This window comes from Sceloporus undulatus, chromosome 3, assembly GCF_019175285.1.
Source record: "Sceloporus undulatus isolate JIND9_A2432 ecotype Alabama chromosome 3, SceUnd_v1.1, whole genome shotgun sequence".
NCBI lineage: Eukaryota > Metazoa > Chordata > Lepidosauria > Squamata > Phrynosomatidae > Sceloporus > Sceloporus undulatus.
In genome coordinates this window covers 85,792,490-85,809,407 of record NC_056524.1, presented here as the reverse complement: position 1 = coordinate 85,809,407, position 16,918 = coordinate 85,792,490, and the positions used below count along the sequence as shown (strand labels likewise).

At 36.9% G+C, this 16,918-nt stretch overlaps 1 protein-coding gene across 2 annotated transcripts in view; it reads right to left on the bottom strand.

The window, feature by feature from the left end:
- RPS6KA3 (ribosomal protein S6 kinase A3) overlaps positions 1 to 16,918 on the bottom strand; it is a 55,560-nt gene that overhangs the window by 7,377 nt on the left and 31,265 nt on the right. Inside the window, exons 10-20 of one of the 2 annotated variants that reach the window (XM_042456651.1) lie at positions 15,104 to 15,174; positions 10,346 to 10,434; positions 10,182 to 10,246; positions 9,984 to 10,086; positions 9,274 to 9,398; positions 8,301 to 8,426; positions 7,194 to 7,283; positions 5,016 to 5,174; positions 3,625 to 3,786; positions 2,854 to 2,930; positions 2,633 to 2,750 (exon numbers count right to left, since the gene is read on the bottom strand). In XM_042456651.1, the coding sequence (XP_042312585.1) occupies positions 2,633 to 2,750; positions 2,854 to 2,930; positions 3,625 to 3,786; positions 5,016 to 5,174; positions 7,194 to 7,283; positions 8,301 to 8,426; positions 9,274 to 9,398; positions 9,984 to 10,086; positions 10,182 to 10,246; positions 10,346 to 10,434; positions 15,104 to 15,174 (1,185 nt within the window). The remainder of the gene's footprint in view (positions 1 to 2,632; positions 2,751 to 2,853; positions 2,931 to 3,624; positions 3,787 to 5,015; positions 5,175 to 7,193; positions 7,284 to 8,300; positions 8,427 to 9,273; positions 9,399 to 9,983; positions 10,087 to 10,181; positions 10,247 to 10,345; positions 10,435 to 15,103; positions 15,175 to 16,918) is intronic. The other variant, XM_042456653.1, reaches the window with a different exon arrangement.

Below are 16,918 nucleotides of genomic sequence, written 5' to 3'. Positions count from 1 at the left end.
ACAGCAAGGAAATACTAATTTTAACACATGACTTCTCCAACAAAATTTCAGATGCCCAAGGTGTTTTAAAAGCCTCTGTGTCCTATTATATTTTCAGGACCTTATTTAAAGAAGGGTGGAGAAACCCAGCGTCTTTGTTATGCATCTGAAACCCCCAACAACTACCAAATTTTAGTATCGTTTTTACTAAAAATTTAAGAAGTGTCACTAAAGAACTTCCAACCCACTCAAACAATCAAAAGGTCAGTTAAAACCCCCAAACTGAGAAAACCAGTAAAATATGTGCCAGAATTCTGAAGATACTATCATGAACATAATCTTGAGGCCAGGTGAGCAGGTGATTAAGTAGACCAACTACTGGCTTCAGCTGGCTTTGTCCTTTTTTGTGCTTAGCCCTTTCTTCCTCCTCTGCAGATAAGGCATCAGAACTTGCATATGTCTGTTGCCTACATCTTCACTCTTTCCTTGTTAAGTCCTGTTCACCTGTAGACAAATCCTGGAGAATGTGACTTCGCAGCTCTAGTTTTTGCAACTTGTTCTTCTATGTATAAATGTATACTTTCTCATAAATCTTGTAAGATTTATAAATTATACTCTGGCTCAGGTACACTTATAGTCCCTTTGCCATTTGGAGAGGAAGTGAAATGGACCTAATGAACTTTTGTCAGTAGGAATACACCAAGGATGGCCATATGCTACTTATTTAGAAATTCATTTATTGTGTCTAAAAATAAAAACAGGAAATCAACTCTGTGCCTCTTTATCCAGAGATTTAGCACATGTTTGTAGTTTGATAGCTCACATTCTAAATCTCTCAAGGTGAAATTTCTTCTATAAAAAGTTCCCTAGATTGAAATACAACTTTAATACTAACTTTGGAAACATAAATCCAGTACACCAACAGAACTGATGGACACAGAATACTGTACCCACAAACAGTAGTGTGCCTGACCTTACACAAAGTGTTCCCAAAAATACATTATGATCTTTTAAAAAAACAAGGTAGACCACAGTCTAACCATTTCAACTGTACTTTCACTTTTAATTGCATTTAATTGCACAAACACACGGACAGAACACACCATGTATGCAAGGTAAGTCTCATACTTAATTGAAAAAGAATCAGCAATTCTAAGGACATCCTGGTAAGTAGCACATTCAAGGAACACAAGCAAACAACATATAACATATAATATTCTGATTGGTACAACCAGACCTACAGAACACCATTCCAGTGTCATTGTGCTTATTGCAGATATACCTAAAAAACAACAGAATTCATAGACCACAAGAACCAAAAAGGACATACTGCACTGTTAGCAACAGCAGCATTGTTGTTTAAGTGGTGCAGTGAAAATGCCAAAATATTTATCTGGGGAAAATAACCAGCCTCTTAAGAAATGCCTAAGAGAACACCTCCACAATATTATTTATTTATTGAATTTCTATCCCGCCTTTCTCCTAAAATGGGATTAAAAGCAGTTTACAATAATTTTAAAAATATTAAGTTAAAACATTTGTTTACAAAAGTTAAAAATAAATAACATTTTTTAAAAAATGTTTAAAACAGTTAAAAACACTTAAAATGTTTAAAACATAATTTCTAAAAAAAGATTAAAAAAATAGACCACACCGCATCACACACTCACTAGTGCTCCATACTAAAAATTTAAAGGCCTGCCTGGATAAAAATGTCTTCACCTCTCAGTGAAAAGAGAACAGGGAAGGGGCCAAGCAAACTTTTCAGAGAAGGGAGTGGAGCAGCCACTAAAAATGATCTCTCTCGGGTTCTCACCAACCTGCCTCCAAAGATGGCTGGACTGAAAGAAAGCCCTCCTCTGCTGATCTTAAAACCTGAGCTGACTTGCATAAGGAGATACGGTCTTTCAGATAGGCTGTACCCAAGCCATCTAGGGCTTTAGAGGGCAAAACCAGTGAATTCTGCCTGGAAATGGACTGGTAGCCAGCAAAGCTGTTTCAACAGGGGAGTCACATGCGTATCCATCTTAAATAATAGCTTGGTAATTTCCACGGGAACCCCCACCAAGATGACACTCACCCTTTCACTCAACTTTTTCAACTCTGTATCCCTATTTTTTGTCTTGAAATTCAATGATCACACACCCAGAAGTTTTCAGGAAATGCAATTGGGTATTTCAAACCAGTCTCAGAATTTCCTAGGCTTGTTTTAAATCCAGGGATTTTGTATTTTCTGGTAATTGGAAGTGCCTTCAGGGGGAGCAGGTGTGACTGCCAAATTTTAGACCTCCCAATATTGGAGGCAGGAGATGGTACAAAATTGGGGCATAATACACAAACTGAAGGGCTACTTTGCCCAATTATGTTTGTAATACAAAAAAAATAAAAATCTAATTGTGCCTTGTTTAATTTAATAATTTACTGAACACTCAATATTTATTTATCTGCAATGATGTTGAAGTCTCAAGAGCACTTAACTGACTAAACAAGGGTGGGCCTCTTTGTAGCCCACTAGATGTTGCTGGACTACAATTCCCATCGGCCCTAGGTAGGATTGCACTACATGTGGAGAGCAAAAAGTAGGTCATCCCTAGATAAAACCATTTTTATACTGTATCTTATACAAAATTAAAAGAATTTAATTTATACTTGCCTTAGCTGTATCAGAAACAGAATTCCAGTATCCACCACTAAGAGAGAACTTCCCACTACCGATTCGTGCCAAAATTTCTTCGGGAGTATCATCAGGACCATTTGCAAAAGGAGTGTAGCTAATGTAAACACAAGTATTGTAGTATTATTTCAAATTCCTTGATGCAATTCAGCTACCACAGGTAGCACTAAAAACATAAACAGAAGCACTACAAATCATACCCAGTCAGCATTGTATAGAGAAGAACACCAAGGCTCCATATGTCACACGCAGCATCGTAGCCCTGTCTTTTTAAAACCTATGGAAAGAAAAATTGTTCATTGTTTCTACAGTAAAAAAGAATTCCTTTGATTTTTGATATTACTCTAAAATTCACTGAAAAATGAAAGAATCAGACTTTTTTCATTGTGTGTTTAAGAAACAATGAATGAATTGTGAAATCAAAGGCTTTCATGGCCAGCATCTATAGTTCTTAAAGACAACTCACTAAAATGAGTACTTAAAGTGAGGGACTGGCACTACAGTCTGAGCAGTACTTAAAGGTCATTGTATCACCACTATAGAAGCATTAAAAAAACAAGAAAATTTTATCCAGAGTAAGTACAGTGTGCCCGCATCATACTCGGGCGCTTTATACGCCGCTTTCAGCATACACTGAAAGTAGCACTATTTCTTCTGATGCTGTGCGCCGGAAGAAACAATAGTGTGTGTGCCTGTGGTGCACACGCGCCGGCACCATACACCGCCGCAACCATGACATTCATTACTTGTAATGGGGCTCGAGCATACCCGTAAAAGAAGGGCACACTGTAATTCATAGCCATGACAGACTAGAGCAATATAAAATTATAAAAATATAGACAAAAACGTTTATATAAAAACACCTTTCATTTTGTGTCTGATCAACTGGCTTAAATTTCTTAAAATGAAGTTCAAGATAGGTTCAATACTCAGAAAGCTTTTTGTTTTGGCAGAAAGAACCTAATATTTACCTCAGGGGCAACAAAATTTGCTGTGTAACAAGGAGTCATTAGGAGGCCATTTTCTGCTCTCAGTTGCTTTGCAAAGCCAAAATCACAGATTCGAATTGATTCTGGATTGCCTGATTCATCAACATAAAGGATATTGCTAGGTTTCAAGTCTCTGTGCACCACCTAAAAAGCAAACAAATAGGACTGTGATTTATACTGAAATCATGGCATACCTTTTTTTGTTTATACTTCACCCATTAACAAAAAGCTATAAAAGGATATTTGCAACATCAGCTTCTATTTAGAGATATTCAGGAAATTAATTTTACAATTATAATGTTTGGTCCTGTGCTTAAAATCTATTCTGAACAAAAGTATTGATTTTTATAAAATTCCACAGAATCAAAGAGTTCACAGAGACCACAAGGGCAATCCAGTCCAACCCCGCCATGCAGGAACACACAATCAAAGCACCCCGACAGATGGACATCCAGCCTTTGTTTAAAAACCTCCAAAGGAGACTCCACTATACTCTGAGGGAGTGTGTTCCACTGTCGAACAGTTCTTACCACCAGGAGGTTCCTCCTAATGTTTAGGTGGAATCTCTTTTCCTATAGCTTGTATCCTTTGTTCCAGGTCCTATTCTCTGGAGCAGCAGAAAATAAGCTTGCTCCATCCTCAAAATGACAACCCCTCAAATACTTAAGCAAGGCTACCATGTCACCTCTTAACCTTCTCTTCTCCAGGCTAAACAAACCCAGCTCCTTAAATCACTCCTCGGAGGGCATGGTCTCCAAACCCTTCACCATTTTAACTGCCCTCCCTTTGGATATGCTTCCATTTGTAAACATCCTTTTTGAATTGGGGTGCCATGTTTTCCACCTTATCCACCATGCCTTATTCTCAGCGTGGCTTCAAGTTTTGGTCTTCCCTTGCCTTCTCATTCTAGTGGTGATATGAATGATACTGAAAATTGCTTTCCTATGGTAGGAACTACTAATGTTGACTTGTCATGTGGACTAGCAATATTCTGTGGAAATATTTCTGACATTCATAATTGGAGGAAGTGAAAACAATGGCTTGGAAATGTTCTGAGGAACAGCATCAATGTGCATTATAAGCCCACAATATATATCAAGAGCTTCCTAGTGGAGCCCCCTCCAAGGGGAAACAGTTTTCAGTGGCAACCATAAAACTGCTGGAAAATTATTATTTACTTTCTTATTGTTTTGCTTTAAAAGTATACCTGCATTAAATACTAGCCTGTATGTAAATAATACTTAAAGCTGAAGAAAGGATAATACAGATTTCAAAGAAATTCCAGTGAAAAAGCACAATGAAAGAATACATCCTACCAAGAAAGAAATAAGTGTCAGCTCAAATAATAAATTTAATAACTCTTCAAGACTTACTCCTTGTGCATGAAGGTATTCGACTGTTTTTGTTATTGTCAAAAGGACAGCACTAGCTTCTCTTTCAGAAAAAAATTTTTGTCTAAGGATTTTGTCCAAAAGCTCTCCTCCTTTCATAAGTTCAGTTACCAGATATACATATTTGCCATCATCATACACCTGGAAAGTAACATATCCTTTAAGTGTTCAGTCATGCCAAACTACAGAAAGTGTCAAACAGAAAAGAGCAAGGCAAATGCAAAACCAACTAATCAACCAAACAAGCAAAAAACAAAGTCAATAAAACTCATGAAGGAAATAGTATTGGCAACAGTACTGGAGAAGAAAAGGGTAACATAGGCCCTGTTTACATGGGCCTTTTAGTATATCCTGACAACGTACTAGGGTTGCCTGGGAGCGTAGTTTTTAGACGCTTCCTAACCCTAGTAGGTCGCCCTGTCTAGCGTCCGCACGGCCCGGCGCACTTGTGACGCCGCAAGTGCGTCATTGGCGCATTGTGGTGTCACATGCGTGCCGCATGAAGAACCCATCTTTTAAGAAGGATGCGGCTTCCCCACGGAGCAAACTAGGGCAGCAGGAGACCACCCGCTTTGGGTAGTCTGTATCCCACCATAATATTGACAATAAATGTGCCCTTGTTAAAAAAGCCATATATGCTAAGCCTATAAGATAAGTCTAAATTACAAATATGATGTTAACATTGACAAGCAATCCATGTTTTTTATTGTCTCTTTCAATAATTGATCAATATCTATTTATACAAAGAACCAAATCTTCTGTTCCTAATGTGTGTCTTTTCCGTCATGCTCATTATTTAAATGGATCATCCAGGAGATCTTAGCTGGAAGAACTTTCCCACAGGGCCTTATAATTCCCCAGAAGCTATAATGTAAATTTCACAAAAATATTGGCATCTCTAAACAGAGAGTGGCTCAAAGCTGCAGGGTAGTACTTTTAAATCAATAACCACTGTATTTTTTTCCACAGGTTCTCTTCTACAAAGTGTGAGAGGCAAAATAATGCTACTAAAAGCTGCTGAGCACCAGCTAAATAAAGTGAGCAGCATCTGAAGAATCCGTAAAATATTCTGAAATGTAGAATGTGCAGTGGTGTCACAGGGTGTGTGTGTGCGACGGTGCAGACTGCACTGGGTGACACCAGGAGAGGGGTGACACTTGGCTGAGTGCCCCCCTCCCCACCTCCCTGCCTGGTATAACTTTATTCTTGAATATAGCGGTGCTGGGCAGGGACAAAGAGGGCCCAGCACACCCCACATCCTTGCCTGGTGCCATTTTATTCACAGGTAAAACAGTGCTGGGCAAGGAGTAAGAGAGTGTGGCCTTTTGGTCCCACTCCTGGAGTCCTCCAAAGTCCTGCTCCAAGACCAGATGACACCCTGGACTGGAACACCACTGAGAACTTGCAAATACTGAATATTACTTACAAACAGATACTACAGTGGACCCTCCCCATACACGGGGATCTGTTCCGGACCCCTCTGTGTATGGGGAAAAATGCATAAGCTCAAACCCCATAAGTTTCAATAGGGGAGCATTCCCACATTCGGCACGGTGCACGCACGATTCATTTTACGGCGGCTTAACCTTCCACATAAGGTTAAAGCCACGTATGGCACGGGCGCACTGTACACTAAATTTGAAAGTTAACAAAATGTAACTAAAACAAGTCAGTATGGTCTATAACAGCGGTTCTCAACCTGTGGGTTGCGACCCCTTTGGGGGTTGAGTGACCCTTTCACTGGGGTTGCCTATGACCATAGGAAAACGCATGGCAAAATTACAGTTATGAAGTAGCAACGAAAATAATTTTATGGTTGAGGGTGACAGGTGCATGGATTGCATGCAGATAACAGGAGGGGCGTGAAGAAAGAAGAGTGTATTACAAGCTTCCATTTTGGGCTTTTGCAGATGCCAGGATCAATATTTCATTGCAAAAGTGTAATAGAACACTTTTCTTCTTCAAATTATCTGTCATTCACAGATAGCTGAGGGAACAAGAACATGGCACTATGGGTGCGAGATAGAGTGATTTATTGCCAGGGAGCTAATGAACAGACTTGCTGAATTCTGACAAAATGTTAAATACTATACATGTCTAAAGCATTGTGTTAGTATTTACAAATGAATGATAATAAAGATACTGATAGAAACTACTCACATCTTTGAGTGTAATAATATTTGGATGCTGTCCATATCGAAGCAGGATTTCTATTTCTTCTGTGGGGTCTCTCTTACTCTTATCTATAACCTAAAGGAGCAGGTACAAATGAACCGGTAATAATATATTATCTCATATTTTTCAAATGACATTTTTCAAATGTAGCACAACTACAAAGGGGGCCTTGTTATCTGCAGGCTTGCTATCCAAGAATTTAAACATCTGCAGATGGCAAGCTTTATAGTTCCCAATGGTGGTGTGTGCACAAAACTACGTTAGCAGCACATGTCACACTGAGATTAAGGGACATGGGATTTGAGATCCCACGTTTTTGGTATCTATGGGTTTTCCCCCCTGTAATGGATCCCACACGGATACCAAGGTCCAACTGCATTCTATCTCTCAGGGCACAGATTCAAATACCATTTTGGTGGGAGAGCCACAATCGAAACCAAATTTCCATCTAACCTCATATGCGTTTTTATTATTAGGTTCTTACGCTTTCCCACTCCCTCCAACAGCTTCATTTGCAGAAGGCAGCTCCATAAACCTCCAATATACTCCTCAGCTTCCTTAACCCAATCTAAGCTATCACAAGTGATGGAGGAATTCACCCATTTCAGTGCTTTATTTTATCCCACCTCAAAACTGTTTCTCTCATTTCCACATAGGTTTATGATTTTTTCCCCAGAAGACTGCATGAAGAATCATAAGCATTTTCTGCAGTTCTTCAAATACACATCTTTTAACAAGGCATTTTCCCCAGTGTAATGCATTTTTGTGAATAAGTTTCTCTTACAGTTTACCCTAACATATGCCTATTTGTATACATTTTTAAACTGAGGGATGCATTGTAAAATTGAAGAAGTGCAAATATCAACATATATCTACATTTCATCAGCTGGTGTACAGATTCAGGAACTACAAACTCATACTTGAAAATGAGCCAAATTTTAACCTCATCCCTATCTAAAATAATTATCACAATAATAATAATAACTTTATTACGGCCAATTGGCCAGCACGTAATTATCACAATGATCTCACACAGTGTCTAACAACACTAATAATATGCTAGAAATATTCAGGCTATAAGAAAGCAATTACCTTTACTGCATATTCCATATTTGTTGCTTTATGAATACATCTCTTACAAACCGAATAGGAGCCAACTCCTATATCTTGTTTGACTTCATATCCATCAGTAAACTGAATACTGTTCCTGTGCAACTGCTACCAAAATAACATTATCAATTAATGAATTCTTTTAGCTCTTCATGTTATATAACTGCTTGCCAGTAAAAAGTGATTTGCATAACTCTTAATATACAAGAAAATATTATCTACAGTAATTTATCCATTTTCCACACTGAACTTATATTCAAGCAAACAGAATATTGTTAAAAGATATACCAAATTATTCCTTGTAGTTTGCAGTGAAAAAACCAAAGCTACCTAATAACAGTTATAACAAAAAAGTGGGCAAATGTTTACTTAATACTTGAAGAATAAAAAACATTAATAACAAGAGCAATGAACTTAAATAAACTGATTATGAGAAAGAATAACATGAGTAACTATTTTTTTGCTTAGAATATGGGAATAACTGAGACATTGGTGTAATGTCTTGAGCACTTGATACTAAGCATCATCTTCCACATCTGGATAGCCTTTATAAGACATGAGTAAAAGACTCATGTTTCCTAGCAACTGGTTTTGAGAGATACAGTGCTCTTGATACTGATATACAGTGGACCCTTGTTATACGCTGGGGTTTGGTTCCAAGATCTCCCGTGTATAACAAAATCCGTGTATGCTCAAGTCCCATTACATATAATGACATAGCAAAATGGTGTCCCTTATAAAAATGGAAAATCAAGGTAAATTTATACTTTTTTGTAACATTTTCAAACCGTGTATGCTTGAATCCGTGTATAAAAAATCCGTGTATAAGAAGGGCCGACTGTACATCCACCATGGCTATTGGGGATTAATAGCTTCTGCAGCCTACCTGCATATGTAGAAAACTTTATTTAATTTGCTTAGCTTATAAAAATAGTTCTTCATTAACAACATTCACCTGAACAATTGAGTGCCCACTGGATGTCTGCATTGCTTGACTTTCATCATCGGATGCAATAGCTACAAAACTGAAACCTCTAAAAAGTTGGTGAGCATTAGCACTAGGTGGAATGCCAGGTGAGTCTGAAAAAGAAAAGAAATAAACAAACAAAATTTAAGAAATATTTGATTAAAAAAACGTTCAGGGCAGTTTGCACAAAACATACATGACAATCACACTAAGAAGTTTGAAAATAGTTCAAATTAACAGTAGGAGACTGAAAATTTGTACCTAGTTACAGTGTACCAAACAATTCTGTTTCTTCTTCGGATCTTTTTTTGTTTGGAGAGAGGGAAGCAAACAACAAGAAATAAAAATAGGGAGTTCTTGTTAAGACTCCATACTGTATTTTTATTTCTTGTTGTTTGCTTCCCTCTCTCCAAACAAAAAAAGAAAGGAATTCAAAAGCACAGATGCCGAATCTGAGAAGACTGTCTTCCATGTCCTCACTAAATGTAACAGCAAGACACAAAGAACAGCTTCTCCTTAACTCTTAGAAAGGAAGACCCGAATAACAAGGACAAATAGTAGCTAACACATAAGCCAAGAATATGTCTATATTGAACTTATTTAACACACTACATACATAGGTGACAGTTCAAAATAGTATACAAGCTTAAGAATAAAACCACATTTTAAGACTTCCTAAAAGCAAAACTGCATCCTACCTTTTGGAGTTTTTGCTGTGAATTCAGGATCAAAATAAAAAGTGTCTTCAGGTCTACCAGTTGCAGGCTTAAATGGTGGACTAATTTCTCTTCTGTATAGTTTCTAAGATAAGCAAATGTAACATATTAGAAAAATTTAAAATACAGTAATTAACATAAGTATGTTGTGAGAGTGCTTTTACTGTACTGTAAACTTACATTCCAATCTATTGTGGAGAAAAATGGATGTCTCTTAATTTCCTCAACACCATCAGGACCTGCTCCTATTAATAAATAGTAATAAGCATAACAGTGCACAAATTAGAGGTCATTATTAGTTTAATAGCAGGGTCAGAATTAGGTAATCTCATTAAATTCTTTACCCAATCTATTTGCAGGGTTTCTCTTGAAAAGCATACGGAGAAGACTTTGAGCTTCTGGACTTAGAAACTGGGGCATTCCAAGTTTGGCTCTATATAATAAAAACACATTGAAAGCATAAAAATATTCATCATAGGAATCAATGTTCATTTGTTCCAACATAACACTGTCTGGAAATGCAATAACTGAACATCTGGTTGTACAAAACAGAAAGTATGAAATGTTCCTTCAGTCATGCAGATATGAAATCTAAAATTTTCTTGTTCCAGCTATAAGACATGGCTAACATAAGATTAGAATCCAACATTCATGTTTCTGCTGAAGTGCGTTTTCTTCTTTTAATTTCAATGGATGGCATTCAGAATCTGAAAAAGAGCACTATGAATGGAGTTTATGTATCTAAAATCTAGATGAGCTAGAGCAGTACTTTAATATGCTACACCAGAAGTTCTCATATTATGTTGAAATATATTCCTGTTTAAAGGAATGGAATTATTCTTAAAACCAGTGAAGTAAGCCATCTGAATCCCCAGAAACCAAGTGGGAAAGGCTGACTGGCTATTTTGAAACACCACAAATTAGAATACTGACTTCCTGGATCAGTGGCTGGAAGCTTTCCATTAGTCTGCATTTGGCAAAGTAATGCTGATACATTTTAGCTCTGCTTACTGTAGAATGAAACAAACAATGTGCTTTGAATGTTAGGATTAAATTTTGTGTATTACAACAGAGGATCTTCTTGGAAATACATGCTTTGTGACTGGTTTCAAATCCAGCTAGAGACTTTTAGATTTCAGAACTCCATGAATGAGAGCTAGTTTATTATTTCTGATAGGTACATATATAATAATGGCTTTAATATAGTGAAGACAGAAAATGCACACAGAAAATTAGTCACTGCTTCACTGCTGATTCATTTAAGCTTCTTAGTTTTAAAATGGCTTCTTATTTTCTGATACTGGAATAAATAATCACCATAGAAAAATAAGTAATTACAAAAAGTACTTCAAAGTTTGTAGTAAATGGGTTATGGCAGTAATAGCAGTTTGACTTTATTATCATCATATTACCATATGCAGTCCCTTAATCAACAAAATACAAACAGACTGATTGTAAGCCTGAGGGCAGGGAACCGTCTAACTAAAAGATTGTATGTACAGCGCTGTGTAAATTTACAGCGCTTTATAAATAAAGGTTAATAATAATAATAATAATAATAATAATAATAATAAGAAGAAGAAGAAGAAGAAGAAAACAAACTACAGAGGTGAACAATAGTTCACACCTTGGATAACCTGGAATTATCTATTTTATATTTATCAGTTGTAGTTTCTACTTAATTTAAAATTACAGAAATATCTGAGAGAAGGGCATTCAAGATATTAGCTAATGCCAGCCTCTCCTTCTTCTGTTTGTTGTTCCCTTCATTTGATGCTTTAAATATATACTGGACTGGATCCAGAGTTTACATTATCAGAACTCCACTCAAGAACATTCCCAATGGGGAAAGAGGGAAATTTTTGCCAATTGTTCCCTGCCCTGAAGTCATTTGTACTAACCAAAAAATCCTCTCTGGGTGAGTGGGAAATCCTTCAGTAGAGTATGAGAATTGGAGGCAGGCATCAGAAAGATGTTGCTTTGAGAAATACTTCTCCCATTAAAGTGGGATTTTCTACTGGATCTCAGATCCTTCTATGAAAAGGAGCCTTCTATTCAAAGAAAGGCCACACTGGATCAAACTTCATGCATTTTTAAAAACTTGCTAGAAGACATTGTGTCAAGGACATTACTTTTTAAAAATTAATTTCTACTCCAAAGTATACTTCCAGTGTATAACTTATCTTTAAATGTTTTATTTTATTTTGCTTCTCTTACCTTCCTTGAAAAAGAAAGCAACCCCCTGAAAATACCCTTTGCTGCGTGTGCTTATAGTTATTCACGCTATGCAGTTGGGGTGGTGCAGGATACACAGTGAATAAAACACTGTTCACCTTAATGATCACATGGTACTGATGCTGTTGCAACTACTGGCCTTATTTATGAAGTATATGGAGGCTGCTGCATTATAATTCGTTAGAACCCTCATCTGTACATCTGTAGTTGGGGACATATTGATAATTTGATCAGACAGGTGTTCCCTACATGATCAGTTGGGATGTGGTAGGTCCAAGGCCTCTTCTAAATATGATCATTTGTCCTGACTATATTTGGAACCCAATTAAGAGTTCAAGCCTACAATAAATAGTCTTTCAATATTTTGTTTTATCTGCCTGATATACCAAACACCTGTATGAAAGTGTACAACCAGTCTTCATTTTCTTTAACTGTTTATCAGGCAGAAATGTTAAAAGTTGTTGAAATAATGTGGACATATTGAGATTATCAGTCAATATTGATAGCTGAATGCCTTTTAAGTTTAAAAGAAAAGCAGGGGAATACCCCAAAGAATAGTACAGTCCGCCCTTCCTTTACACGGGGGATCCATTCCAGACCCCCCCCCCACGTAAAGGGAATTCCGCCTATGCTCAAGCCCCATTTAAATGAATGGGCGCGCGCACGCCATGACCTCTTATACCCCTTATAGGGCGAGCCATCTCTTTTCCCAGTGTGGCTTTCAGCGTATGCTGAAAGTCACATAAGACGTACCCGCATATGACATGGGCGCACTGTAGTTTCTCCCACTTGGGACATTCCCTAAGTTTACAGAAGTACCAATATCTGTAAACTAAAAGATTAAATAAAATAAACCAAAAACGGCACTACAATGGCTTGTGAACTTCTAAGAAGTATAAAATGGCAAAGTACCTGTTACGAGGGAGGGAGAGAAAGAGAAAAAAAAAGGGGGGGGATAAGATGGCTTAGTCCTCTAACAAAAATTGGAGGGAGGAACTGGGATGAGGGATGTGTTACAACAACATTTCTTCTGCCTTACACCAGGTCAGGTTATTTGTTTTTTTAGCCCACTGATTCTCTTCTTTGGCTGGAGAAGACAAACTGGACATCATGGAGAAGATCTTAGGCAGAGATATCTCACATTTTCCACTGTCTTTTACCACAGCAGAGAAGGGCTTCAGGAGACTGTCATCGTGAAAAATTTTGTCATCCCCCCACCTAATGTCCAGAACCCAGAGAAGCCCCCAAACCAGCAGTACAGTGGTGCTTGGTCTATGCTAGTTGAGTCCTTAACAAGAGCACTTATCTTAACAGCTGGGACGACATGGTAAAATTTTATTGCACATTCTGCTTATTTTGGTCTATAAACAAAGATGTTTTACTTGACTTTTAAAAATGTTTGTATCATTCCCATTCTATTGTTGTTTCTGTGTGCTTTGAATTTGTTCCAACTGACATCAACAGCAAAGCTATCATGTTTTCTGGGGCTGAGAGTGTGTGACTTGCCCAAGATCACCCAGCAGGTTTCCATAGCCAAGCAAGACATCAAATTCTGATTTCCAGAGTTATAGTCTAACACTCAAATCACTACAACATGCTGGCTCCCTACTACTCTATTGTGTGTTGTGTGCCTTCAAGTAATTTCCAACTTATGGTGACCATAAGATTAACACATCATAGGGTTTTCTTAGCAATATTTATTCAGAAGAGTTTTGTCAGTGTCTTCCCCTGAGGCTGAGAGCATGTGACTTGACCAAGGTCATTCAGTGGGTTTCATGACAGCAAGGAATTGAACCCTGGTCTCTAGAATCATAGTCCAACACTTAGAACACTACACCATGATTCCCCTGTTTTAATCTCAAAACTTTATAGGAAATTTATAATCAAGAAATTGTAAATAAGAATTACAGTTAGGATACTCAACAGATGTTGGTATAAGATGTGGAATGGGTTGGGAGAAGACTAAAAGCAAAGGAGGAGAAAGTTATACAAAGAAGAAATCTCAGTAAAGTAGCAATCCCTTCCATATGGCTTAAACAGGAGAAGATATGAAAAACAATCACAAATTAAAAAAAAAGATTTGCAAAAGAGAATTAAGCATTTTTAGATCCATATAAAAGTACCATCTTATCACAGGAGTGATACGTAAGAAAGTAGGGTAACCAATGAAATAAGTATTTACATATAGGAACAAGAGCTGTCTAAGCTGCAACAGCAATCAGACAAAGACTCAGGGGAAAGTACAGGTAAATGAATAGGTTGGGTAAACTTCAGTATGATTACATGATACAGGAGTATTTTACAGAATCAAATTTTGTACCAAAAACAGAAGATACAAAAAGCTGATCCTGAAACATTTATTAACACAGGAATAAAGCTTATTTTCATTCTATTACTAGATAATCACTAAAATGAAAATATACATTTAAGTTGTAAGAAACTCAATATGTATCTTAGAACTAAATCAATAGGTGAGGACCTGGGAGGTAGCAGAGATAGGACCAATATTAGAAGGAAGGACCAGTTTATTGGTAATAAGTGAGGAACATTAGAAAAGACAAGAACATTGTCTAAAACTGGATTATAGCACTAGAGATGGAAAAATTAATAAAATGGGAGAATATATCATGGCAGCCAATTTTGCTGAATAATATGTTATTACAAGTTACAGAAGTACTGGACTAAATGTCCTTTCAATTTTTGATAGGAAGGGTAGCAGGGTGGAAAAGAACATTAGTAATATGGATTAGGGAGTGAGGGTTATCTGTACCTTTGAAAATGAGGGAAGAGTAGAAATTAGATAGTGCAGCCCGGAGGGCATCCCCAGTAGAATACCTGATGAAATATATAAATAAGAGTGTACTCACTTGAGAATCATAGTCATGGTTTCTTTTCTGTCTTTCCCTTGGAAAGGTAGAGTACCAGTGAGCATTTCAAACTGTATAGAGTAAAACTTTCATCAATTATATTAAAAGACGTGGATAAAATCTTTATTTACTTTTTGACAAAACTATTTATCAGATTAAAAAAACCAATCTGTACATGTGCTTTTAAATTCTTAGGGTTTAATGCATATTTATTTATTTCAGCCAATATGTTAACATTTCTAGCATTTATGAATGAAATCTTGAGAAACTGTGTTAGCCATGATTTTCTAATTCTATTGTGCCTCTAGAATTAAGAACACCTACTTTTAGTGAGGCAAACTTTATATTTGTCCACTTTCAAGGTAATAGTGATATTTTGTTTTCCATTCATACACCTAAGCAAACACAAACTTGGTGTACAGGTATTTTTTTGAAAAATACCCATACTGATACCAAGCAAAATGAAAATGGCCATGTAATCTCTCAATGACTCATGTATACAAATGCAGAGCTGGAAAGTACACGAACAGGTTGCAACTAATCTTTTATTCTGTAAAGCTGAATAGTTGTACTGAAGCTATAGTCCAATACATGGAGAAGACAACAAATTGCAGAAGGCTTCTGTAAAGTGCCTCCGGAAACAATGTTTCACTCTCACCTTTTACGGATATCTCAATTTATTAAACTGGTCACTTGCAAATGGAAACTAAAATTCAATGCAGCTGAACTTTTGTAACCATTTTCTCTGAAGGCCAAGAAGGCAAACATTAATAGAGACCAGCCATATCATAAGTGGATCATGTATTTTCAATTGCTAGAAAATACTATTTCATCCTACGTGTTCAAATGGCAGAGCCCTAACAACCATCTGATGTTTTTAACCTTTATGTGAAAGAAATATCTTCTAAGTTTCACTCAACTGGGAAACATGCTGGAATGTACTGTCTTCCAAATAAGATCATACCATCATTTTTGAAATATTCCACACATCTATAATCCCGTCAACAACACATAATGAGAAATTCTAACCATGTCAACATTTACTGATGTAAACAGAAGCAGAAGTCAGATGTTCATATATTCACTCATTATATTCACTAATTATATCCTTTTTCTAAAATGCTCTAAAACTGGTTTGAATGCTTTCCATATGGAGTCAAGTATCTGTATCTGAGGACTCCCTGAGGTCCATGCAGTTGTCCTGTCAATACAAAATTACAAGGTTCTTCTATTCTTCTAGACCTTTCTAGATTTAGACATTCCATTTTAGATACATTACCTGTTCAACATCTAAAACAGACATGGGCAACGAACAGATACCCAAGGGTCATACTAGCTGAGGTCTTCAACTTGACCCATGGCCCTAACCTAACTACTATAAAAAGAAAAATTACTCAAAATCCCCCCTTTTGCCTTTTAGCAGACATATGGGGCAATTTCTCCATGTTTTTGAGGCCCCCTGAGTTATTTTGAACTCATGAGAGGGCCCTTTCCAAACCATGTAATAAATCAGAAGTTTGAAAAAAGATAACAAAATTGTTCCACATCACCCCAGAGGATGCAGAGGTAATTAAAAATAAAAGATTATTTTTAATTTTTGGGAAAAGGTTGGAGTGAGAGACTGAGGCTCACAAAAAGCCTTAGAGTGTGTGTGTGCGTGCATACTTCATGTTGCCTAAAGCCATACTTTCTTCATCATAATCCAAAATTATCTTGCTGGTTAACATTTTAGTAAATTTTGTTCCCTATGCCAGCAATTGTGGTACAAGCTTCTTTTACTTTCTGCTGTGGTTTTATTTCCTTTGTTTTGTATAT